This window comes from Vipera berus, assembly GCF_964194415.1.
Source record: "Vipera berus genome assembly, chromosome: 5".
NCBI classification, from domain to species: Eukaryota; Metazoa; Chordata; class Lepidosauria; order Squamata; family Viperidae; genus Vipera; species Vipera berus.
This window is the reverse complement of record NC_138207.1, coordinates 16208847-16233690: the sequence shown is the minus strand read 5'-3', so window position 1 is coordinate 16233690 and position 24844 is coordinate 16208847. Positions and strand designations below refer to the sequence as shown.

Here is a 24844-nt window from a genome sequence, read left to right as displayed (position 1 = left end):
TTTCCCTTCCCTGGCACTGCCACCGATTCTAAGCTTTCTGTCATGGAATTTTCTGCTCTCTCCTCTCTCTCTCTCTCTCTCTCTCTCTCTCTCTCTCTCTCTTTCTCTCTCTCTCTCTCTCTCTCTCTCTCTCTCTCTCTCTCTCTCTCTCTCTCTCTCTCTCTCTCTCTCTCTTTAATAACATTTATTCCATGACCTTCTCCAACCTTCCATTATGTTTATTTACACAGGCCCCAATTGACAATGGTTCAAGAATCACCAGCTACCTTTTAGAGTGGGATGAAGTAAGTGCCAATTATTTTAGGGGGGAAAAAACAACCTTTGTCCTTTACCTTAAACTGTTTCTACACGCTTTATCAAATGCAGGGGAATGAGAATGTGGAAAAATTGTTCCATTGGTTTGTTGATTCATTATTTAAAAATAATGAGCCTTTTAGCAAATTTAGTTTCTATCTATTTGGAGAGAAGCTGATCTGAATCTACATAGAAACAGTGGATATGTCTTCTGTGTGAAAGGTGAGGGAGGAAGAATATTCATTTATTTATAAGGATAAATAAATTCCACAGGATAGACTGCCCATCCTGTGGAACATAACTCTGGGCAGTTACAACAATAAAATCACACAAAAAAATACAAAAAAGGAAAAACTAGAACAGCAGGTGCTTGGTCCATCATCTCCAAGAGTATACTGAAATTTTATAGATGAAATTTTTGATGAAAGAAAAAAATAGTTTGGGAAGGAGAGCTTTCAATTTACTAGTTATAGTTAATTTTATCCTGCGTCTAGACTACAAATTCCTTCCCTCCCATCTTTCTTTTCCTCAGTTTCTCTCTTTCTCTGAGAGTTGTGATGGAGAAATACCTCTGGTTGTATACATGTACAAGTGGTCCTCGGCTGACAATAGTTCATTCAGTGACCGTTCGGAGTTACAACCGCCCTGAAAAAAGTGACTTATGACCATTTTTCACTCTCATGACCGTTGCAGTATCCCCCTGGTCATGTGATCAAAATTCAGATGCTTGGCAACTGACTCATATTTATGACGGTTGCAGTGTCCCAGGGTCATGTGATCCCCTTTTGTGACCTTCTGAGAAGCAAAGTCAATGGGGAAGAAAGATTCACTTAGTGACTGTGTTACTAGCTTAACAAGCTAGTTATGCAGTTATTCACTTAACAACAGTGGCAAGAAAGGTCGTGAATTGGGGAAAATTCACTTGACAAATGTTTCACTTAGCAACAGAAATGTTGGGCTCAATTCTGGTCGTAAGTTGGGGACAACCTGTATATGAGTCAATAGGTATGCTTAAATGGTTTTCTTTCTTTCTTTCTTTCTTTCTTTCTTTCTTTCTTTCTTTCTTTCTTTCTTTCTTTCTTTCTTTCTTTCTTTCTTTCTTTCTTTCTTTCCAACCCACCATCTTTCCCCTCATATTTACAACTAGTTCCTTCGTAATTCTAAATATATCTCTTTTTTTGTAATAATTTATTGATTTTCTAATTTTACATTTAAGTATTTAAAAAGCAACGTGGCTGGGTTAATGGATAATTCAATAACATACCAAAATCTTTAGTACGAATCTCAAGGTACCACATGAAATATTTTCTCTTTTTTCCCCTTAATATCTACTGTCTCATATTTGAACTAATACAGTTCTTATTATGTCAATTAAGTAAAAATAGCATTGTTAAATTTATCAATAAATTTTAGCTTATGCATATCCTTTAACATTCAATCTTTATAGACAATGTCCTGTTATTAGTTTTCCCCAATTTTTAGTTTCCCATCAATATTTAAGTTTAACATTTGATATTTATAATTTCCAAGTTTTAGGTAACCAAAGTTTTCTTTATCACAATTCATAACAAAGTCTAATATTCAAGATACACATCTTATCTATTTGAGTATATTCTATTTCCCATCAACTTACATCATCTAGTTAATAATACAGTATAACATCCTTTTTCAACTAATTTCCAAAATGTCTTAAATTTAATGGCCAAAATTTTCCCTATTTCAACATCAAATATTTCCTCTCTCATATTTAAGCTAATACAGTTCTTATTATATCAAATAAGTAAAAACATGTTTATTACATTTATCAATAATTTTTAGGTTATACATATATTAATTACTTTGACATTCAGTATAGACAATCAATATCCTATTTATTTGTTTTCTCCAATTTTTAATTTTAATTTCCCATCAGTATTGAAATTTAACTTTTGATATTTATACTTCCAATTTTTAAGTGACCAAAATTTTCTTTATCTCAATTCATAACAAAATCTAGTATTCCAAATACATATTTTGTCTATTTGAGTATATTCCATTTTAATTAGTAATATAAAATCCTCTCTAATAAATCAAAACCCCAGTTTTCTTCAGCCTTATTCTGGCTTTCTTCCTTTGCCAGCACACCTTCTATGTCAGTGCTTTTAAGTCAGCAAATAAATCTCCCTCTCTTGTTTTATACACACACACACACACACACACGTATGTATGTATGTATGTATGTATATGTGTATATGTGTATATATATGTATGTGTGTGTGTGTGTGTGTGTGTGTGTGTGTGTGTGTGTGTAAATTTTTTGGCTTGCTAACAAAGAATAAAGGGAGACCAATATGATCATTTCAAACTTATTTGTTCTCATCAGTCAGCCATACCCTTCTGAGATTCGAACCTGGGCTGACTGCATCTTAAGCAGTTGTTTTAACCCCTAGGCCACAGGCTCTCTCTCTCTGTGTGTTAGCTGAGAAGCAAGAAGATATGTGTTAAATGTTTGTTAAGCATTCAGAATACACTTGCTTAGTCCCAGACACAGGACAAATCTTATTTCCTGTTTTAGCCTAGCCCAAGGCCATCTACAGGCAGTAGCCACAGCAGTGGCAGCTCATATTTGTGTAAATTGTTTGGCTTGCTAATAAAGAATATGTTGCAATGCAAGCCAAAAAATTTACACAAATATGAGCTGCCACTGCTGGGCTTCAAGCCAAGTCTCCTTTAGGCAATAACAAATTGTAATATCAAACATGGCCACAAGATGTCACCAATGCCGTTTAAGGCTTTTTAAGTCCAAAATTTTATAATCCTTTTTCCAATATTTTTTTTTTTGTAAATAAAAACCAAAGTCTTCAGTAAAGTTAAAAAATCTTTTGGTCCCCAAATTTTAGAAGCATATAAATCCAGTTAGATGAAGGTTATTCTTTCAATATTTTAACTCCCCTGTATAGTCAGTCACCACTATTCTTAGAGGGTGGGATAGAAGTTCCCTCTCCTCACAGGGGGGAAGATACTTTGGGCAGCTTTTACAGGAAAAGAAAATACTTAGTATTGAAGAGAGGTTCAGATCTCACCCGTTCTGCTTTAGAAGTTCCTCGTGGCAAGTTTGACTTCGGCTGTCTGCAGCTTAGTGATGAACCATATTTCTATGGCCGGTCTTTAATCCACTGGTTTGCAGGGCTGCCCCAGATCAAGTGGAAGGGCTACCGTCGTCCCGCAATCAAGCGGGGGTCCCCTCCTTGCTTGTCACCCCTACAGGGTGACTTTCAACCCTTTCCAGGGTCCCCCAGTAGAGCGAAACTGAACGTGGAAGACAGAGCTTGCCTTCCAGTGGCCGTGGCGGCCATGATGGCAAACCAGAAGTGGGCTCCATAATTCTAAATATATCTTGTATACACAATTACAGATAATCTTGCCCAGGAAATATATCCAGGCAACATGAGGATAAACATGAGAGAGAAGTGAATTAGTACAGTACTCTGTTTCATCAACAGATGCTTTGGTTTGTATAAACTCTGGAGAATTGCTCTGTTTTTCTCCAGCAGTGTCAAAGTACAACTGATATATTTTCATAGAGCGAGTGGGCTTGTCCCAGGGCAGCTGACCTTAAGACAATAATACGTATTGTGAAATTTAGGAACGTAGGAGAGAGGATTTGCCTGACCTTTGTAAATTAGCATTGGTGTTTCTTCTCCTCTGTAGAAAAGAGGGGGCAGCCCTTTGTTTATATCGGACAACGAAATTGGAGGGGGGAAAATGAGACATAGCTTAGGATTCTAAGAAATCAGTAAGTCAGATGGGTCATTTGCTTGTGGTTCTTGCTCAAAACTACAGTTTTCTTGAGAATACAAAAGTTTCCAAGCAATTAATGCCTACATTAATTAGAAATGTCAGCCAACCTCTGGTGTCATTGGCAGGTGGGATATGAAATATGATACCTTGTGAAACAATTGAAAAGGCTCCAATCAGAATTTAGCTTGGGGACATGAAAATGTCAAATCTGATAGCAAATTTCTGAGCCTATGTGAAGGATCATCTTAGAATCTGAATAATCTGAGCAGCAGCATCCAAACGTTATTTAGAATGTTTCTATAGACGCTTTTGCATATAAAATACTAGCCTGTTGTTGGAGCAAGTTCTGAGTCACTTAAACTTGACAATAGTCCTAACTGTCCATTGCAAGAGGTCAGATTTATTGGAGGAATAGCATTTCCTTTCAAACCCTATTCTTTGGTGGTTGCAGAAAATGTTGCAATCTGGGAGAAAACCATTAAGTGAATAAAATCTGCCCACAAATATTTCTTAATGTTTCTTGGAAGGACCAGTTGCAAAAGTACTGAAAGGGAATGGAAAAATGGAGTGAAGGAATACCAAAACATCTCCAGTTTCCTTGAATCTAAGTTCTTATCCTTCGGTGACCCTAGTTCCCAAATCCATGGTCATCAATTGGGATAACATCCAATGAATTGGTGCCTGTGGAATGAAATCTGCACCACTGTAATTCTAATGGTAGCTAACATGGTGTCTGACATAATGCTTTTTGCAATATTAGACTTAGAAGGATATGTGTCACTCAAAAGCCCCTTTAGGTCAAAATTTGGCACAAAGCCGAATCAATTAGCTTCTGATTGGATCTGATCATACTTCAAAGCAAAGTATGTTTTGCTGCATTTCCTCTTGAGTTGCAGTTTCCCATTTGTGGGCTTTATGCTTCGTTGTTCTTGGTTCCTGGGAATTTTTTCACCTTCTCCGATGGAGGAAGGGAATGTATTCCAGAGGATCAAAAAACAGCAAGGTTTACATAGTTTGTGTGAGAGTAAGAGAGTTAAGGTGGCTCAGTGAAAGGGGTGTGGTGGCTCAGTGGGTTAGGACGCTGAGCTTGTCGATCAGAAGGTCGGCAGTTTGCCGGGTCGAATCCCGAGTGCCGCGTAACAGAGTGAGCGCCTGTTACTCATCCCAGCGTCTGCCAACCTAGCAGTTCAAAAGCACGTAAAAATGCAAGTAGAAAAATAGGGAGCACTCCGGTGGGAAGGTAACAGTGTTCCGTGTTCCTTTGGCATCTAGTCATGCCGGCCACATGACCACGGAGACATCCTCAGACAAGCGCTGGCTCTTCGGCCCCTAGAGTTGGAAACGACTAGCACGCATGTGCGGGGGAACCTTTACCTTTTTAAGAGAGTTAAGCTGGCTCCTTCCTAGTAGTTCTCAGTAGATGCTAAATGGTAGAAGTATTCTGTTTTAGTTTGGCCAAGATTTCTGTCTATAGATGAGGAACCATAAAGGAAGTTGCTTGAAGGACCTCAACGTGTCTTTCTTTGTTTTTTGAGCCTGACACCTTCCTGATGAAGCCAAGATGCCTGCGCCCCTTGCCAATCTTCCTTCCCTCGTTCTTTAGAAACTATTGGAGCAATTATTTAGCCAAACACCCCTCTCAGTGATTGGTTCTCTTCTCTTCGGATAATTTTTTTCATGACCCCATTGGGCATCTGGTTATCGCTTCTGTTTTCCATCGTGTTCACCTGCCTCGCCGCTGGCGAATCGTTGTGAAGATATTCTTGTGGTTAAAAAGTGTTGCAAAGGATAGAAAGGCGAGATTAATAGCTGAGTGGAAATGTCCAGGAAGAGTGCATCTTACTGTGAAGATGAGTAAATGATGAACTGTTTATGTCCAGTCAGAAGAAAATGCTCTTTGCTTTGAGGGGAGGGGGAAGAAATTAAAAGCGCAAGCTCATAGAACTCACACCTTTGTCTTTCAGGGAAAAAGGAGTAATGTTTTCAGAGAATGTTACTTTGGAAACCAAAAACATTACAAGGCGACAAAGCTTTGTCCTGCTGTGGGTTACACATTCCGATTAGCAGCTCAGAACGATATAGGCATAAGGTAAGTCCTGGTGCCTGATTGATAACATGCTTCAGCCATCAGTCATGCTGTTTCTAAAGGCCAAACTCAGTTAAGAAAGAAAAGCTTTGCTGGAGAGCACAAAAGATCCTTTTTATTCCAGCATCCTGTTTCTCACAGAGGCCAAACCAGATGCCATTCAGTATTGTTTCAGGGTTAGAGATTTTTCATTTCAGAGAGAGTTTGGACTAGCTTGCTTAAAGCAGAAATGCAAATGGATACACATCGAAGCCTAGTATGAAACAGCATCAAATAGGCATAAACAAGGATTATAAAGAGAAGCACAACCCAGTCCAACTTCCAGGAAGTATTTAAATAGTGGAAAGCAGAATCTTGATTAAAAAATCATGCCAGACAGAAAGGCTGTCAAAAATATCCATCTCTTGCACTGTATCTAATATAATTTAGAACATATAGAAATCACTAATGATCAAGGAACGGGGAAATGTCTATCTTTTGGATCTCAGATAGAAATCAAATACTACAAAGTAATACCACCCCTTGCTGAATTGAAGGATTTCTGAACTTGTCCATATTGTCTCTAATCTGATAAGTATAGCTGAGAATCAGTAGTGTAATCTCTGCTTAAAGATGGAGAAGCTTCTGTTATGAAACACAAGCAAGTTCTTTTTTTCAGAGAGAGAATGGAATTTAGCATGCACATAACACGTGTCTGGCAAACAAAGAAAGGGCAATTAAAATAATAGACCCACTGCACTTCCACATGGTGTAATTCCAGACTTTTACTAAAGACCATCCTTTCTCTCTTCCCCATCTCTCCCCCCCCCACACACACACTCCACAGTGACTTTAGCCAAGAAGTTGTATGCTACACTTCAGGAAACATCCCTCAGATCCCTTCAGCACCAAGACTGGTCCGTGCTGGGGTAACGTGGATCACACTGCAATGGAATAAAGCAGAAGGTTGCACATCAGAAGAAGTGATTACGTACACCTTGGAGATTCAGGAGGAAGATAATGTAAGTTTTGAAATCTAAAATAACAGAACAGAATAACAGAGTTGGAAGGGACCTTTGAGGTCTTCAAGTCCAACCCCCTGCTCATGCAAGAAACCCTATACCATTTCAGACAGATGGTTATCCACTCTCTTCTTTAAAATCTCCAGTGATGGAGCACCCACAACTTGTGGAGGCAAGCTATTCCACTGATTAACTGTTCTCACTGAAACATCTGCAAGAGAACAAGTTCAGACAGCACCAGTCACCCCTCATTTTTATAATGCCCCACATTTTGCTTTGCCTTCATAGAAAGCTAGCACTACAGGGTGGCCATAATAATTCTGTTCCATGCTCTAAATCAGGAGTGGGGAATTATGCCCCTTGTATGACCTATGGACTTCAACTCTGAGAATTCCTGAGCCAGCGTGGAATTCTGGGAGTTGAAGTCCACAAGTCATAAAGGGGCCATACTTCCCCATCTCTGCTCTAAATCCATAAATGAAGCTGAGCCAATAGCCAATTCTAAACATTCTCAACTGTCCTTAGTTTCTACTGGACCTTGCAGGGTACCAATAGAGATTTTATTTTCTTGTGTGGGCAGCCGATGCATTTTGTTTCTGTAGAGTTTGCGCAATGTGCTTCTGTAAACCTAATGCACCCCAAGGGAATGTAATGTCATCTCCTCAATTTCCTGTGAGAGATTTAAGGGGTCCTCCTGATTTTTCCCCTGGACTGCAATCCTATCCTAACAGCTTATTGTGGTAAATGAGTCATAGAACTTCTTAAGTATCTGAAAGGCCTTTTAAATATCTGACGAAGTGTATAAAAAGTTCCTGATCTGTCCTATCCTAAGGCGGCTCCTAGGAGACATTTGTTCTTGGCAACTTTTCCAGTTGCACTCAAAGGGAAATTGCTACACCCATCCAGAAACTTGGTTTTACATATATTGTTGGCGTTTTGCCCCAACATTTTATCCTGCGCTGGGGAGCAGTGCCATACTTCAATCTGATTTCCATACATGCTAGCACAACAACTCAAACTGTTGATACTTAAAGAAAGAATATTGCATAGCTATTATGTTGGTCCCTCCTAGAAATGTTCTCCCTTTACTTTATTGCTTTGGCAAAGCTCCTGGATTTTACCAGCACGTACCTGATGGACAGATAGGATGTTACTAAAAGAAGAACATGAGTAACACAGTACTAAGTGTGTTGCGGTTTTTCTTTTTGACACAAGGGGGAGCCACTTTATCAAAGTAAAAACATGGAAGGGCCCTTGAAACTATTATTACACTAGGAATGCAATGGGGATTTAAATTCTTTTTTTCTTTTTTCTTTTTTTTTCTTTTTTTCTTTTTGGAATGGTAGTGATTTAGAGTAAAACCAGCCTAGAAATTTCAGGTAAGGGTGGTGTTTGGGAAATGTCGAGCTTTCATTTATGGTTCTCAATCTTAAAATTTCAATTGTTTAAGATTTCATTAAAAAAAAACTATAGTAGGTTACCGTACTATGATTTGGCAACAAATAACCAAAGTTCCTTCTCAGCTCATAATTAAAGAAGGTAGATTAGGTTCTGAGGCCAAAGACAACTAATCCAGAACATAGCAAAATTCAAAGGCAGAGAATTAATTTGCAAATAATGGCAAATTTCACAATAGAAGGACAAATATTTCATGCCCCACTTGGAGTAGTATATTGCTTGCTGCATAACACTATGGGTGATATTCCTGAATTTATTGTCGCTTGCTGTTACTCTTTAACTGGTAACCTCATTTGCCCTGTAGGATAATGCATTTCATCCAAGGTACACTGGAGAAGACCGAACCTGTACTGTGAAGAATCTTAAGAGAAGCACACAATACAAATTCAGGGTAAATTTCTTTCTCTTTCATTTTTATTTTCATTGTCCTGTTCAGCACAAGAGTTTACACTGCCATATCGTGCATGTTTATTATTGGAAAGAGGTTATAGGTAGTCCTCAGGTTGCAACCATTCGATTAGTAAATGTTCCAAGTTACAACAGCATTGTTTTATCTCTCAAGAAAGTGCATGCAGAAATCTATATATCTTGTTTACTTTTAAGCAACACTCTCACGCCACATGTTTTCAATGTTCAATTTTATATGCAATTTTAATAAGGTGCCACAAGGGGGCAGCCTGATTTTTTTTTTCTCGGAACTGCTGAATTTGTACTTGCAAAAAATTCTCCAATTACTGTGAAATACATCCTGATGTATCCACAATCAAATAAACATAGGAACAAGACATAAGAGGTGATTGTGGATTCAGAATGAAAAATCTAGTTACAGTGACTATTTATTTTGGTAAGATGACTGAAATGTAATTGGGTAAACTTTTACAGAGCACTTTGGCAGATAAATATACTGTGCCACACAACATGTAGACAGACTCACAAAAGATCTTTTTTTTTATTCCAGCTGGTTGTCTCCAATGTAGAAGGGAAAAGTAGTCCTAGTGATGTCATGGTCTGTACCACAAGCCCAGACAGACCAGGACCTCCCTCCAGGCCCATTGTTAAAGGGCCTGTAACATCTCATGGCTTCAGTGTGAAATGGGGTAAGAATACATCTCTGTATCTTAAAAGCACAAGAAGAACTGATTTAACATGCATGACATTGCTGTAGAGGTGACTGGTGCTGTTTTATTGTAATATATTGCACTCTTGCCAGCCACACGTATAGTGTATGCCTGCAGAGAATTGACATCGAGTATTGATTCACTGAACTGATGCTGAAAGGAAAATGGTTTGCTTATGTTGTTCAAATGCTGCCTTATTTATTTAGTTATTTTTTTTCATTCTGTCTATTATTGTTATAAATAACTCAAGGCGGAAATAATATCTAATACTCCTTCCTTCTCCTGTTTTCCCCATAACAATAACCCTGCTACTTGAATTGGGGTTGAAAGAGAGTTACTGACCCAAAGTCACCCAGCTGGCTTTCATGCCTAAGGCAGAACTAAAACTCACAATCTCCTGCTTATTGGCCCAAAGCCACCCAGCCAGCTTGCATGCCTAAGGCAAGACTAGAACTCATAGTCTACTGATGATTGCCCAAAGTCACCCAGCTGGCTTTCATACCTAAAGCGGGACTAGAACTCACAGTCTCCTGTTTTCTAGTCAGGTGCCTTAATCACTAAACCAAAATTATGAATGTACTATATGCAATTGTAGAACGACATAACAAATGAGTGTTGCTCCAGAAACGAAATATAACAAGTCATGACAATATAAACAAGTGACAAAGAACATTTAAAAGGAAATTGTTTTGTTATCTGCGCCAGCAAGAAAGGCTTCATTTAAGCATATGCAGATGTATTCATGTTTTTTTTTTAAAAAAACCTGTCATCTACTTGTGGATTTCATTTGGCAAATGAGAGGGAAATAAGTTCAGAGAATTGAGGGAAAGAGGAAAGGCCTGTTACATAATTTCTTGGTCTGCTAAAAAAGCTATGGAGTTGGAACTTCTATACTTACAAACTTTTAGCAGTTCTAACTCTCATCAAACAAGGACATAGACCAAGGGTAGGCAACCTTGGCTCTTTTATGACTCATGGACTTCAACTCCCAGAATTCCTGAGTCAGCTATGCTGACTCAGGAATTCTGGGAGTTGAAGTCCATGAGTCATAAAAGAGCCGAGGTTGCCTACCCCTGACATAGACTAACAACCATACTGGAGGTAATCTTCTGCCAACTGATTAAAAAATAGATTCTGTATCTAATCACCACTGGAAAGAATTTTTTTCCCATGTTTATAAGTTGCTTATTATTTCTTTTCCTCTCCAATCTTTTTTTGTTTGTTCGTTTGACAGAGCCTCCTCAGGACAACGGTGGTTCAGAAATCCTAAATTATCTGTTAGAAGTTTCAGAAGGAAGCTGTGAAGGTAAATTTGATTCATAAATAGTCTGTTATCTTTAATTATGCATGAAGTTCATAAGAAAATATAACTGCATGGAGCCAGGTAAGAAAAATATCACTGCTCTCAAAACCTTTGTATCAAGTAACTGGAAATTTGTCAGTTGAATTTATTTGATTGTAGTGATTCTTCACTATCCTCAAGGGTTTGATTAATTTATCATTAAACAAAAATGGTAAATAAATCAAAATGGGGAAAAAATTGAAATCTGTAGTCCAGATATGGTAACCAAATTTTTAAAAGTTAATATTACTTTCTGAGCTGTAATATTTAATTATACTTGCCTATTAAAATTATATAGGACTGATAAGTTTCCAGGTAAATCTAAGTTTGTTTGTTTGTTTAATTGCAAAATACAATTGCAAACAGATGTATTTATTTAAATGTGCACTTAACTTTGCTTTGCAAAATGAAAACTATCGTTAGCAATGTTGAATTGTTTTCAAAATAGGATTCATTTTTATTTAGATTAAGATGGGGGTTTCTTGGTCAACTTTCATAATTCATTGAAATGTTGGTCTCGCCAAAAGCAGAATGGTGCCTTTTTTTTTAGCAAATGCAAATTCAGCAATTAAGCAAAACCCTACCTCTCTAATCCAGCTTTCAACTAATGAAAGGGCCTGACTGAATGGGAAAGACCTGATTGAAAAGGTCATAGGCCATTTCTTCCCATAAAGGAGCTATTGCCGTACATAAATCACTGCAAAATCAGGGGCTTGAATGAAACCTAGATGAAGATTAGTAAACAAAGTTTATATTTGTTTCTACACGTCATAACAGCAGTAAGAATAATTTCGCACAATGCTAGAAAAATGAAGGAGTACCACCAGAGGAAGAAATAATTTTAAAAAATATTGGAATGCGCAGAGACGGACAGATTAACTATGAGATTGAAAGATAAAGGAAGAAACAGAATACTACCAAATCTGGGAGCCATTCTACAAATGGCTAGAGGAAAGAACTAAGGATTAGGAATTGATTATGTATTAGCGCTTTTGAATCCAGACAGCACGCTGGTTGAAAAAATAATGTATGTCTGTAAGAGAAAAACTAATAAAATCTTTATTTAAAAAAATGAATGAAATCTAGATGGTATCTTAACAGTTGTTTATCATTTGCCTGAGCAAATCCAATTAACCTTACAGCAAATCAATGGGAAGTTGCATATAGAGGACCTGCTACCGAATATACGTGTGCATACTTGAAGCCAGGCACTTTGTACAAGCTCCGGGCATGCTGTATTAGCACTGGTGGACACAGTCAGGTAAGAAATAGATGAACAGCAAAGGTTACTGTTTTCTTTCTGTCCATTCTGCCAACTTTTGTAGAGCTGATCTGGTATTTTATTTTTTTGCTAAGTAGGTGTTCTGAGTCATTAACCTCTAATCGTTTTCTATAAAGTTTTGAATGTAGTGTGCCTATTGTCACACTTCAAATGGTTATGCTGACTGTGATGTGTATGAGCTTGTAGGTTGGTTTCTGAATGGTTTGTTTCCAGGCTAGGGTAACATCTTCAGGGACGTTTAGGGGAGTGTCAGTGTTCTTCTGTTGATAAGGGCTTCAGGTGTGGGTGTGTTGAGTGAGGGTCTGTGATGGGTCTTGTGATAGGGAGGTTACATCAGGTCAGAGATTTTGGGAGGAGAACTGCTGGTGGGAGGGGGGGGTGGGTTGGTTGAGGGTCAGTGCTGTTGGTTGTGCAGTTGGCTGTGCAGTTGATCTGGAGTCTGGGGGGTTCGTAGGCTGGTTGTCGGTCAATGTGTCTGTTGATGGCATTGCTTGTGGAGTGCCAGCCTTCTCAATGAACTCACGAGCATGGCGGGTGGTAGCATGGCCGATGATTGTTGTGTTGCTCCAATCGAACTGATGCTGTTTGGTGTCGTTGTAGGTAGAGATTAACGATCGTGGTGTTTGACTGCCAGCTGGTGTTTGTGGATCCTGGTTTTTAATTGACGTGATGTTTGTCCCACATAGAATTGGTTGCAATGGTTACAGTTGATTTTGTGGATGACCTTGTTTCTTTCATCCTTCTGTATCTTGTCTTTGGTTCTGGGTAATTCCTGGCAGAATGCGACTGTGGGTTTGTGGGCTATTGTGATGTGTATATTTTCAGCTGCTCTTCTAGGCTGTGTTATGTTACAAGTAGTCTTCGCTTAATGACAGTAATTGAGATTGGAATTTCCATTGCTAAGCAACACTATCATAAAGGACAGTGTTGCTTAGCAATGGCAGTTCCAGCCATGATTAAGGTTATATAAAGAGAGAAAGGTTAACCTAGTAGTAGTTTGCTATTAATAACAGAAGGTTCCTCTTAAACCATTGTTATATTTTCACAACACTGTGCTATAATTCATCCCTTAAAGTTCACTAACACAGATTTCGGACTGAGTTTGTACTGTCTTAACTTCTGACCTATATCAAACCATATGTCTTAAAAACATGGAACTCATTTGCTAGTGAAGTTGGGTGAACAGTTAGCCACTTTAGCCAAAGGTGCTTTTTCACAAGGCAACTGGACTTTCTTGGTTTTTTTGAAGATGTTTCGCTTCTCATCCAAGAAGCTTCTTCAGCTCTCTGAATCTTCTTGGATGAGAAGCGAAACATCTTCAAAGAAAAACAAGAAAGTCCAGTTGCCTTGTGAAAAAGCACCTTAGGGATAGCTATGACCTGGATGACTGAGGATCTCCATAGACATTTAGCCACTTTAGTTTCCTGAAGTACTGTGAATTTCCTGAAGCATATTTTATTTCTGATGTGCATTTTCATTTTTCCATTCTTTCTGAAGTGTCAAATGCCAACTCTGTTTCTTCCACGTGGAAGGCAAATGCATAGAGGCTGTATTCACATAACAGACCGAACTACAAGTTATCCAACCACATTTTAGCATAGTGAATGGTGTCGTCTTCTGTGGCTCTTTCATGATTTAGGGGAACCCAGAAAATTGGTGTCTTATAGCTGAAGTAAAATAGACCATAGCTGTTGTGAATTTAAAATAAGTGAATTTGGACTAGAGCTAGATAGCTCTATATCTTACATGTTTTTTTGTCTTTTTCTAGTGTTCTGAAAGTTTACTTGTTCGTACGCTAAGCATTGCTCCAGACCAGTGTCAACCACCCAGAGTGCTTGGGAAACCAAAGCATAAAGAAATACAATTGCAGTGGGGTAAGTTATTAGGATTTGAAAATCATTCCCTTCTTCAATGGGGCTTAGTATCCTCCCCTCACGGTGACTGCGGGTTCCCGTGTCAAACTGTAGATCACATTGTGACCAGCTGTAAGCTGAGGGCACATACCAGTCGAGGGTCCATTTTTTTTTCATATAAACTATGCTGTGCTTCAGTGGATAGATGGCCTAGATCAGGGGTGTCAAACTTGATTTCGTTGGGAGCCGAATCAGCATTGTGATAGCCCTCAGGAGCGGGGAGATGGCTGGATGGGCACGACCAAATGGTTGGGTGTGGCTGGGTGGGCATGGCTGATTCAACATCACTCGTGTCGGGGAGCATCTCTGGGGGGCTGGATGGAGCTGTGGGGGGCATCTGGGGGTCTCTAGCAGAGAGGGACAGGACTGGGCAGCGGGGGCCAGTCCCTCACTGTCTCCAGGAGGACCTGTGGGCCAGATCTGGATGCAACCTGTGGACCTTGAGTTTGACATGTCTGGCCTAGACATTGGTCTTTGAACATAGATCTTTTAAACATTTATTTATATTTTATTGTGTTTTACTAATCTAGGTGTTAAATATTAATATGTATTGCTAGTTCATGTATGATATGCCATACGCTGAATAAATAAATCATTCTTCAAAATTTATATATGAAAGTCACAGGATGTAAGCCCGTTTTGAGTAAAACTATCTTTTGTGATTGACTGATAGTAATTTTGTGGGTGCCAAAGATAACAGAATAACAGTGTTGGAAGGGACCTTCGAGGTCTTCTAGTCCAACCCCCTGCTCAAGCAGGAAACCGTACACCATTTCAGTCAAATGGCTATCCAATCTCTTCTCAAAGAACCTCCAATATTGGCACACCCACAATTTAGAAAATGGAAAGTTAAGAGAATGTAATTTTAGCTAAGTAATAGTAGCAGCTTCATTACCATTATATTAATTGTCTCAACATTTCTTTCCAGATGCTCCCTCTGTATCAGAAAGTAGCGGTCATATCTCAGCATACAGCGTAGAAATGACTGGGCCTGAAGAGGTGGTTTCAGAGGTCTATCATGGTCCAGATCTTGAATGTACCGTCAGCAATCTCCTGCCTGGAACAACGTATCAGTTCAGAGTGAGGGCTTTGAACAATGGAGGGGTAAGGAAGCTTACTCCAAAATATTGCATATAAAAGCAACCCAATATTTGAAGACGGTCCTTGTGAATCTGTTTCTTTAAAGAGTTTGCCTTCCCCAATCTTACATAATAGGCAGCCAGTGTTGATTTGCCTGCCATGGGGCCATCATAAATGCTGGCAATCACCCTATCAGTGAAGGAACGAATTCTCCAGGAACTTCTCAGTTTGAGGAATATCCACGGTGGAGGGAGTGGAACATCTTCCGTTGTAATGGAAAACTAGCCCAGTGATGAAATGTTGAAATAGAAGAGGGGAGAGTTGTGCGTCTGGAATTGTAGAAATGCAATATTGTTTATTAGGAAAGTGCTTGGAAATAGACCACATTCATTACTCTATATGAATTTTTGGGTGGTGTCTACAATGGGCTTTTTCCCTACTCAAGAATCAAATAAATACATATTTATCAAACATAAAAGGTAAAGGTTCCCCCGCACATGTGTGCTAGTTGTTTCTGACTCTAGGGGCCGGTGCTCATCTCTGTTTCAAAACCGAAGAGCCAGCACTTGTCCGAGGACATCTCCGTGGTCATGTGGCCGGCATGACTAGACGCGAAAGGCGCACGGAACGCTGTTATCTTCCCACCGTAGTGGTCCCTATTTTTCTACTTGCATTTTTTACGTGCTTTCGAACTGCTAGGTTGGCAGAAGCTGGGACGAGTAACAGGCGCTCACTCTGTTACGCGGCACTCGGGATTCGACCTGGCAGACTGCCGACCTTCTGATCGACAAGCTCAGCGTCCTAACCCACTGAGCCACCACGTCCCTTTATCATACATAAATTCTTATAAACTTCTTGATCGATAGACTACAATTCATAGTCCATCTGAAGAACATCAAGGTGGAGAAGAACAAATTATTGTGCTGTAAATTGTTCTGCTATATGGAGTGTGTGCATGAGTTTTCCTGTTTTTCCTTTAGTATGGGACTTACTCTGAAGCTGCAAAAATCACCACTGTGGCTGGACCTCCAGGGCAGTGCAAAGCACCTTGCCTTACCTTCCTTTCAGATTCAAGTGTACTTGTGAGTTGGGAGGTAAGAGAATATGAATTTTTGGACTTCTATCAAACCTCAATTTAAATGAACTGAGATTAGGGCTCCCTACAGAGAAGGCATGAATTGGTGGAATCACTACGTTAAACCATCCGTTGTATTTACAGACGGTTCTCAACAACCACAACTGAGCCCAAAATTTCCACTGCTAAGCAAGACAATTAAGTGAGTTTTGCCCCATTTTAGGACCCATTTTGCCACCCTTGTGAAGTGAATCACTGCAGTTGTTAAGTTCGTAACACGGTTGTTAAGTGAATCTGGCTTCCTCATTGACTTTGCCAGTCAGAAGGACACAAAAGGTGATCACATGACACTGCAACCCTCATAAATATTAATTTTGATCATGTGACCATGGGGATGCTGCAACAGTGGTGTGAAAAATGGTCAAGTCACTTTTTTAAATGCTGTTGTAACTTCAAACGGTCCCTAAATGGATGGTTGTAAGTCAAGGACTACCCGTATTGCAACGATCAATTCCCATAGTTTGAATATCACATTAAGAAAAGATGTAATTCCCACCCCCCCTTTAAAAAAAAAAAGCAGGGCAGACAGAAAAAGTGGGCAAGGACACACACACACACGTATGGAGTTTTACACAAAAGTTGCAATAAGTGATGACCTTTTTCCATTATGGTCATCCATGTATAGTTTACGACTCCACGCAAATTGTTCATGAATCACAAGTAATGTCACATCTCCAGCCCATTGAGTAATTAGGGTCATAAATTGATTTTGACAGTCTTGAAGAACAAGTGTTTTAGTAATAAGAGATTTAGTAGCCCAGTTTAGTGATAAGAAGGAAGTTTAGTAATATAAGAAGGATGTGGAGAATCCAGGGCTAATCTAAAGGTAAAGGTAAAGGTTCCCCCTCACATGCGTGCTAGTCATTTCCAACTCTAGGGGCCGGTGCTCATCTCCGTTTCAAAGCCGAAGAGCCAGCGCTTTGTCCGAGGACGTCTCCGTGGTCATGTGGCTGGCATGACTAGACGCCAAAGGCGCACGGAACGCTGTTACCTTCCCACCGTAGTGGTCCCTATTTTTCTACTTGCATTTTTACGTGCTTTCGAACTGCTAGGTTGGCAGAAGCTGGGACGAGTAACAGGCGCTCACTCTGCTATGCGGCACTCGGGATTCAACCCGCCAAACTGCCAACCTTCTGATCGACAAGCTCAGTGTCCTAACCCACTGAGCCACCGCGTCCCTTGTAGGGCTAATATAACCTCAGGGTAAATGATATTGCAAAGTGTGGGTGCCAGAGCAGAAAAGGCTCTCCTTCCAGCCCTCACCAGCCAACACTGCCCAGACATCAGTGCCGAAAGCCTGCCCTTCCTGCCAGATTGGATAAGATGGCTAGAAACAATTGGGGAGTGACAGTCCTATAAGTATCTTGATCCTAAACCATGAAGATGACAGCTGCTGCTTTGAATTGCTCCCAGAAGCACAGCAGAAGCCAGTGTAGACCACCGAGCAGTGATGTCACAGAGGCCAAGTAATTGGCATCCAGTAATTGACCCCATTTTATACCAGTTGAAGTTTCTGAATACTCTTCAAGGGCAGCCCCAAGTAAAGCACACCGCAGTAGTCCAATCTGAAGGTTCCTGCTTGCGAGGTTCCCAATATCATATCAGTTGCCTACTATGAGAAGAGAATCCTGGTTTTGGGGTTTGAATTAGAAAGGTTTTTCTTGTATTCCTGTGAAACATCAGCCACATTTTTCCCCCGGGTATTTAGTAAATAAAGATTAAGTACTTGAATGTCATTGCCTAAAGTGCAGCATTTACTTAAAAGCAGTACAGTCTGCCCAAATGCATTTGGGTTCTAACATTCTCTTCAACTTAGCTGAAAATTGCAGGTGGATATTTGGGAGCATTCCCTGTTAATAATAATAATAATAATAATAATAATAATAATAATAATAATAATAATAATAATAATAATAATAATAATAATAATAATAATAATAATAATATAATGATGATGATGATGATGATGTTTGAAGGGACCTTGGAGGTCATCTAGTCCAACCCCCTGCTCAGGCAGGAAACCTATAATATTTCAGACAAATGGCTGTCCAGTCTCTCCCTAAAAACTTCCAGTACTGAAGCATTCACAGCTTCCAGAGGCAAGTTGTTCCACTGATTCTTCTAACTGTCAGGAAATTTCTCCTTAGTTCTAGGTTGCTTCTCTCTTTGTTTAGTTTCCATCTGTTGCTTCTTGTCCTGCCTTCAGGTGCTTTGGAGTATAGCTTGATTCCCTCTTCTTTGTGGCAGCCCTTGAGATATTGGAAGACTGCTATCATGTCACCCCTCGTCCTTGTCTTCATTAAACTAGACATATCCAATTCCAGCAACCATCCCTGATCATCTTTGTTGCTCTTCTCTGTACTCTTTCTAGAATCTCAACATCTTTTTTATATCATGGTGACCAAAACTGGATGCAGTATTCCAGGTGTGGCCTTACCAAGGCAATGTAAAGTGGTATTAATACTTCACGTGATCTTCATTCTATTCCTCTGCTAATGCAGCCCAGCACTGTGTTGGCTTTTTTGGCAGCTGCAGCACACTGCTGGCTCATATTTAAGTGATTGTGAATGCATGCAGCCAATGGCAGGGAAGCTTTTTAGAAGATGGAAAGCCACATCTAGGGCTGATTTGGTGAGATTCTAATATTGTTGCATTTTCAGAAGAAATATATAAAAAACTACCATTTTGGAAAGTTGAAATGGATTGGCATCGGTCTTTTAATGATAATCCACCTTTGGTAGCTATTTTCTGATCACCTGGGCTGTTGAAAGTTCAGTGTTTGTCTATAGAATTCAAGAAGAAAGTTTTGCCCACAAAGAGCCATTTGTTGTTTTCTGATCCATCATTTGAGACATTTTACGTTAAATAGGCGCTTTATTAAACAGTTTTCTCCAAATATTTCTAATTGCTCTAATTGCCCTCAAACCAAGGTTCCATTTTGTTGAGCTCTTTTTCCAGTGCTATCAAAGCAGAGAAGTTCACAAATAAAAGTGTGCTGAAAGATTGGAAGAAAATCAGACAATCGGGTAGATGAGCTCTTATCCCCTGCAGGGGTAATCAACCCTAGCTATTCATTCTGGTTTTGTAGGACTTTGAGCCTGAAATGAAGCTCAGGTTCACTGAATATGGGTTGTAAGCACCCTTTTTGCCTCGATCATAACTTCAAACAGTCACTAGACAGCCAGAGGACTACCTGATTTGCTAAATGCATACCTAACTGTTCCATTCACTAAGAAACATAGCAGATAAGCACTAAATCTCCCTTTATCACATTAGAATAGAATAGAATAGAATAGAATAGAATAGAATAGAATAGAATAGAATAGAATAGAATAGAATAGAATAGAATAGAATAGAATAGAATAGAATAGAACAGGGGTGTCAAACTGAATTTCATTGAGGGCCACATCAGCATTGCAGTTGCCCTCAGGGGGCCGGGTGGGTATGGCCTGGGTGGGCATGGCCTACTGGGTGGGCGTGGCTAGAGTGCATATGGCCTACTGGGTGGGCGTGGCCAGCTCTACATCGTTCGCATCAAGGGTGCCTATGGGGGCCTGGGCAGGAGTGGGACAGATCTGAGGGTCTCTGGCAGAAGGAGGGTCTCTGGGCCAGGGACAAGGCAGTGGGGGCCGTTCCCTCACTGTTTCCAGCATGGCTTCACGGGCCACATGAAACCACTTCGCGGGCTGAATCTGGCCCCCGGGCCTTGTGTTTGACATGTCTGATTTAGAGAAACTGGAAGAGACCTTGGAGGTCTTCTAGTCCAGCCCCTTGCTCAAGCAGGAGAACCTATATCATCTCAGATAGGTTATTGTCTAGTTTCTTCTTAAAAACCTCCAATGATGGAGTGCCCACGATTTCTGGAGGCAAGCTGTTCCACTGATTGATTGTCCTCACTGTCAGGAAGTTTCTCCTTAATTCCAGGTTGCTTCTCTCTTTGATCAGTTTCCAACCGTTGTTTCTCGTCCTTCCCTCTGGTTCTCTGGTGAATAACCTGATCCCCTCTTTTTTGTGGCAGCCCCTCAGATACTGGAACACTGCTATCATGTCTCCCCCTATTTCTTCTTTGCTTTGCTCAAATTGGTGGCTTCAATCACAACGTATCTTTATCAAAGGCCACTCTCAACCAATCCTGGACACGTTAAAGATTCAATTACAGTTCAATGAATTGACCGCAGTTCTGCTTCTCCTGCTGAGTTTTTCTCTTTGAGATTTTTTTTTTCTCTTGACGGTTAACCCTCTGCACTAAAGAGGAGGCCTTGATCACCGACGTGACTCAGATACGGATTGCCCAGTTTTACATATAAAGCAGAAAAAGATAGAAAAGCATCTCTTAGGACTCAAATATGACCCAAACATCTGTTTATTTTGCAGAGTCCTGAGAGCTTTGGTGCTGACATCTCAGAATACAGACTGGAGTGGGGAGAAGACAAGGAGAATTTAGAACTGGTGTATACTGGCACAGCCAACTCCTTTGAAATCCACCAACTTTCAGCTGCAGCACATTATTTCTCTAGACTACAGGTAAGTCCAGACAAATGCACTTAGGATTAGATATAAAAAAAGATGAAGATATACAGTAAGTTTCTGCTTTCCTCATCACCTTACTGTAAAGGGTAACATTTTTGGAGAAACAAAGCAGAGCTAGGGAATAGTGGGAAGAAGCTTTCATTCCAGTGAGTAATCAAAGAGGATTATGTTATGATGAACAAACTCACGTTCTCAACCGCATACATAACTGTAGGAAAAGAAGCTGATTTATTTGAAGATTGAATGCACTATGTGACCTTAACATTTGGGGGCATGTCTGGGTGCTGCAAAATGGGTGAAGCTACTTCACAAGTACAGGTAGTCCTCAACTTACAACAGTTCGTTTAGTGACCATCCAACGTTTTCATCAGCATTGGAAAAAAGTGACTTATGACCATTTTTCACACTTAGGACCGTTGTGCCATCCCCATGATCATATGGTTTACATTCAGACAATGGTTTCGTATTTATGATGGTTGCAGTGTCCCGGGATCATATGATTACCCTTCGCAGCCTTTTGACAAGCAAAGTCAATGGGGAAGCCAGTTTCACTTAACAACTGTGTTACTAATTTAACAACTGCAGGGATTCACTTAACAAATGTGGCAAGGAAAATTGTAAAATGGGGCGAAACTCACTTAACAAATTTCTCACTTGGCAACATAAATTTTGGGCTCTGTTGTGGTTATAAGTTGAGGACTACTTGTAAGTGAGACCAAATTTGGGGAGGGATTTTAGAGATACTTTTCTTTTAAAATTCAACATGACTATTGTATGACTGATTCTGGAAAGGGAAGCAGAGTCAATGGGGTTAGGGATTCACTTAACCACTGTGGTAACAAAGGTCATAAAACGGGGCAAAATTCACTTAACAATTGTCTCTCTTAGCAACAGAAATGTTCGGCTCAGTTGTAAGTTGAAGATTACCTGTAGTAACAGATGTATGTGAGCTAAACCAGCGGCCATCAACCTTTTGGGCACCAGGGACTGGAGGAAGCGTGGTTTTGCATGCTGCCTGCATCCCACGGATGGGGCTTCGCTTGTTTGCGTGGCCCGGTTGCTGGCATGCCACAGCCCGAGTTAGGGATCCTTGATCTAAACCTTTGTCCCTCTATAGTTCTGCCATTTGACTATGTAGCTAGTTTGTGGAATAATGAAATACAGCCTATTTATTTTCCAGGCAATAAACCAGGCAGGAGCGGGATCATACAGTGACCTGGTATCCTGCAGAGCCCCAGCCTCTGTACCTGAGGCTGTGACCACGCTTTATGTGTCAGAGGATGAGCACCTGGATGCCTGTCCAACGCCTGTTGTATGCCTTGTATTGAACTGGGAGGAACCGTGCAATAATGGGTCTGAGATTGTATCTTACAATATTGAACTGGGAGATAATATTTTGTCCGTGGGTAAAGTCACAACCTATGTAATTGAGGACCTGCCTCCAGAAACCACATTCCGGTAAGTGTTACTGCAAAGCGTTGCTTCTGCAAAAATCCAAAATTTTCTTCCTTGGATTTTATAGAACACAATCAAGAACTAAAAAATGTTTGGAAGGCATATTTCAGATCTTTCTGAAGTCCTCGGGGTCCCTGTGTCTTTTCTTAGAAACTATACTTTTTTAAAGTACGTGGTGCTAAATTTGCCATCCCTCCAACTTGTGGGTACCAACATTTGTTCCAGGCATTGGAACATGGCATTTCTATATATTTTAATCCTAATTTATTATTTATATAAGTAACTGAAGGCAGTGAACATAGCCAATACTGCCTCCTTCTCCTATTTTCCCCACAACAACAACCCTATGAACTGGGTTGGGCTGAGAGAGAGTGACTGGCCTAAAGCCGCCAAGCTGACTTTCATGCCTAAGGCGGGACTAGAACTCACAGTCTCCTGGTGATTGGCCCAAAGTCATCCAGCTGGCTTTCATGCCTAAGGCAGGACCAGAATTCACAGTCTCTTGGTGATTGGCCCAAAGTTACCCAACCAGCTTTCATGTCTTAAGGCGGGACTAGAACTCACAATATTCTGGTTTCTAGACTGGTCCTTAACCACTAAATGAAACTGGCTCTCATAATTAGCATTACTAGTTATGAGGAAGAGAGAAGGGTACAGAGGGAGAAAACCCACTCCTTTCCTATTCTTTCACATTTCAAAGATAGACCTCCAGCAACAAACTGCTGTGATCTCACTCAACTTCATACATACTGTGAGATCATCATCACGGTGTTGCTTTCACATCTGGTATAAATGTGACATTTGTATGATGTCATCATCACAATACTTGTTGTTTGCCTCCCAGTAGATGCTTTTAATCTTTTTACCCCTGGCTTCAACAGCTTCAATCTCTGCCCTAAGGAATAGCACACTTCTGTTACTTCTAGCATATGGCTGATGCCGTTTTGCTTTGCAATTGCTTAGTCTGCAGGAAAAAATAATAATTCTGCTAAGCAGAAGTAACCATCTCATCCCACAGAATAAAGCTGTTGGTGCTTTCCATTGATATCCTTCCTTAATTATCTTTTCTTCCTCGGTGTTTTGAACTCTTAAGTTGATTGAGGATATCTGCAAACAATGCTCATTTTTTACTTTAAATTCCTAACCATTAAACTAATTAGAATATATGTTGGAAATAATAGGAAGCAATTAAAGGTTTCCAAACTAGAAAGATGGGCATAATCTGTAATGTAATATAGTCATTTTTAGGTCCTGGGTAGTAATTATTAAATGTGCATATTAATTCTGTTAATGGGCCCGTGGAGATAAATAGCTGAACTTATAATTCTTTTTTTCTTTGGACTTGTGAGAAATTAATTTAGGAATTAATATAGATTAAGGATCAGCTAGCAAATATAATTCTAAAAATCTAAAGTAACCCTAAGTCATTTCCATTTCAAACAACATCATAATAGTGTCTCAATTCAAATTTCTGCTAATAGCAGCAGAGAGCAAAGAATGCATTATTGTTAGTTATTGTTATTAGTATTGTTAATTAAACTTTAAGAAATTTATCAAATCAAATATAAGCCCAATAAGATGAACACGGGAACTTGGAAGTAATAATATTAAGTGCACTGCGGTATAAATATTTTTCTCTTTCATCCAATTCCATTGTTTTCTAGATGGGATCACAGGATCTTCAAAACTAGAGCATAACCCAGTACTGCTGTATATTTTATGGAGAATCTCAAGAGATCTGCTGAGATCCTAGAAGGATATGTCAATAACAAGAAGATAGGATACTGTATTTCGGTTACAAAAATCATAGAAAATCCCTTCCAATCCTATTTTTCTGTTAAATCCACATGACCACTAGATAGCAGCAAGGAGTTGAAGTGTTTTTATGCTGCCACCTATGGTTGAAGATTTTGCAGCCCAAATAAAATTATCTTAAACATAAACATAGCCTTCTAGTTAACATTCGATATCTCATTATCTCTAAATATTACCTTTTAAGTGAATAGTACTGTTCTTTGGAGTTTCCAGAGACTATCTAGGATAGTGTTTCTCAAACTCAGGAACTTTTAAGATGGGTGAAATTCAACCCTGAGAATTCAGGCTGGGGAGTTAAAAGTCCCCACATCTGAAAGTTGCTGAGGCTAACAATGGTCAAGAAGTCCAAGGAAAAGGAGCTATCTAGATTTGTTCAGGACTGTATTTTATGCCGTACTAAATTTTAAATCTGGTTTCAATTTAAATATACTGTTTTATATTTCTGATTCCTGCTTGTTAGGGGAAGTAATTCAGTTGCACGTATCTTGTAAGGAGAATGAATGTAATCTGCAGCTACAAGCTGGTGTTAGTTCTGAAATGGGAAGAAGAGAAGAC

The 24844-nt window shown here is 39.7% G+C and overlaps 1 protein-coding gene across 1 annotated transcript in view; it reads left to right on the top strand.

Moving 5' to 3' along the window:
- FNDC3B (fibronectin type III domain containing 3B) overlaps positions 1-24844 on the top strand; it is a 314399-nt gene that overhangs the window by 241759 nt on the left and 47796 nt on the right. Inside the window, exons 11-22 of the mRNA XM_081329788.1 lie at positions 231-284; positions 6039-6163; positions 6987-7161; positions 8924-9010; positions 9578-9716; positions 10972-11043; positions 12222-12340; positions 14130-14235; positions 15203-15378; positions 16335-16448; positions 20864-21013; positions 22200-22477. Coding sequence (XP_081185914.1) covers positions 231-284; positions 6039-6163; positions 6987-7161; positions 8924-9010; positions 9578-9716; positions 10972-11043; positions 12222-12340; positions 14130-14235; positions 15203-15378; positions 16335-16448; positions 20864-21013; positions 22200-22477 — 1595 coding nt within the window. The remainder of the gene's footprint in view (positions 1-230; positions 285-6038; positions 6164-6986; positions 7162-8923; positions 9011-9577; positions 9717-10971; positions 11044-12221; positions 12341-14129; positions 14236-15202; positions 15379-16334; positions 16449-20863; positions 21014-22199; positions 22478-24844) is intronic.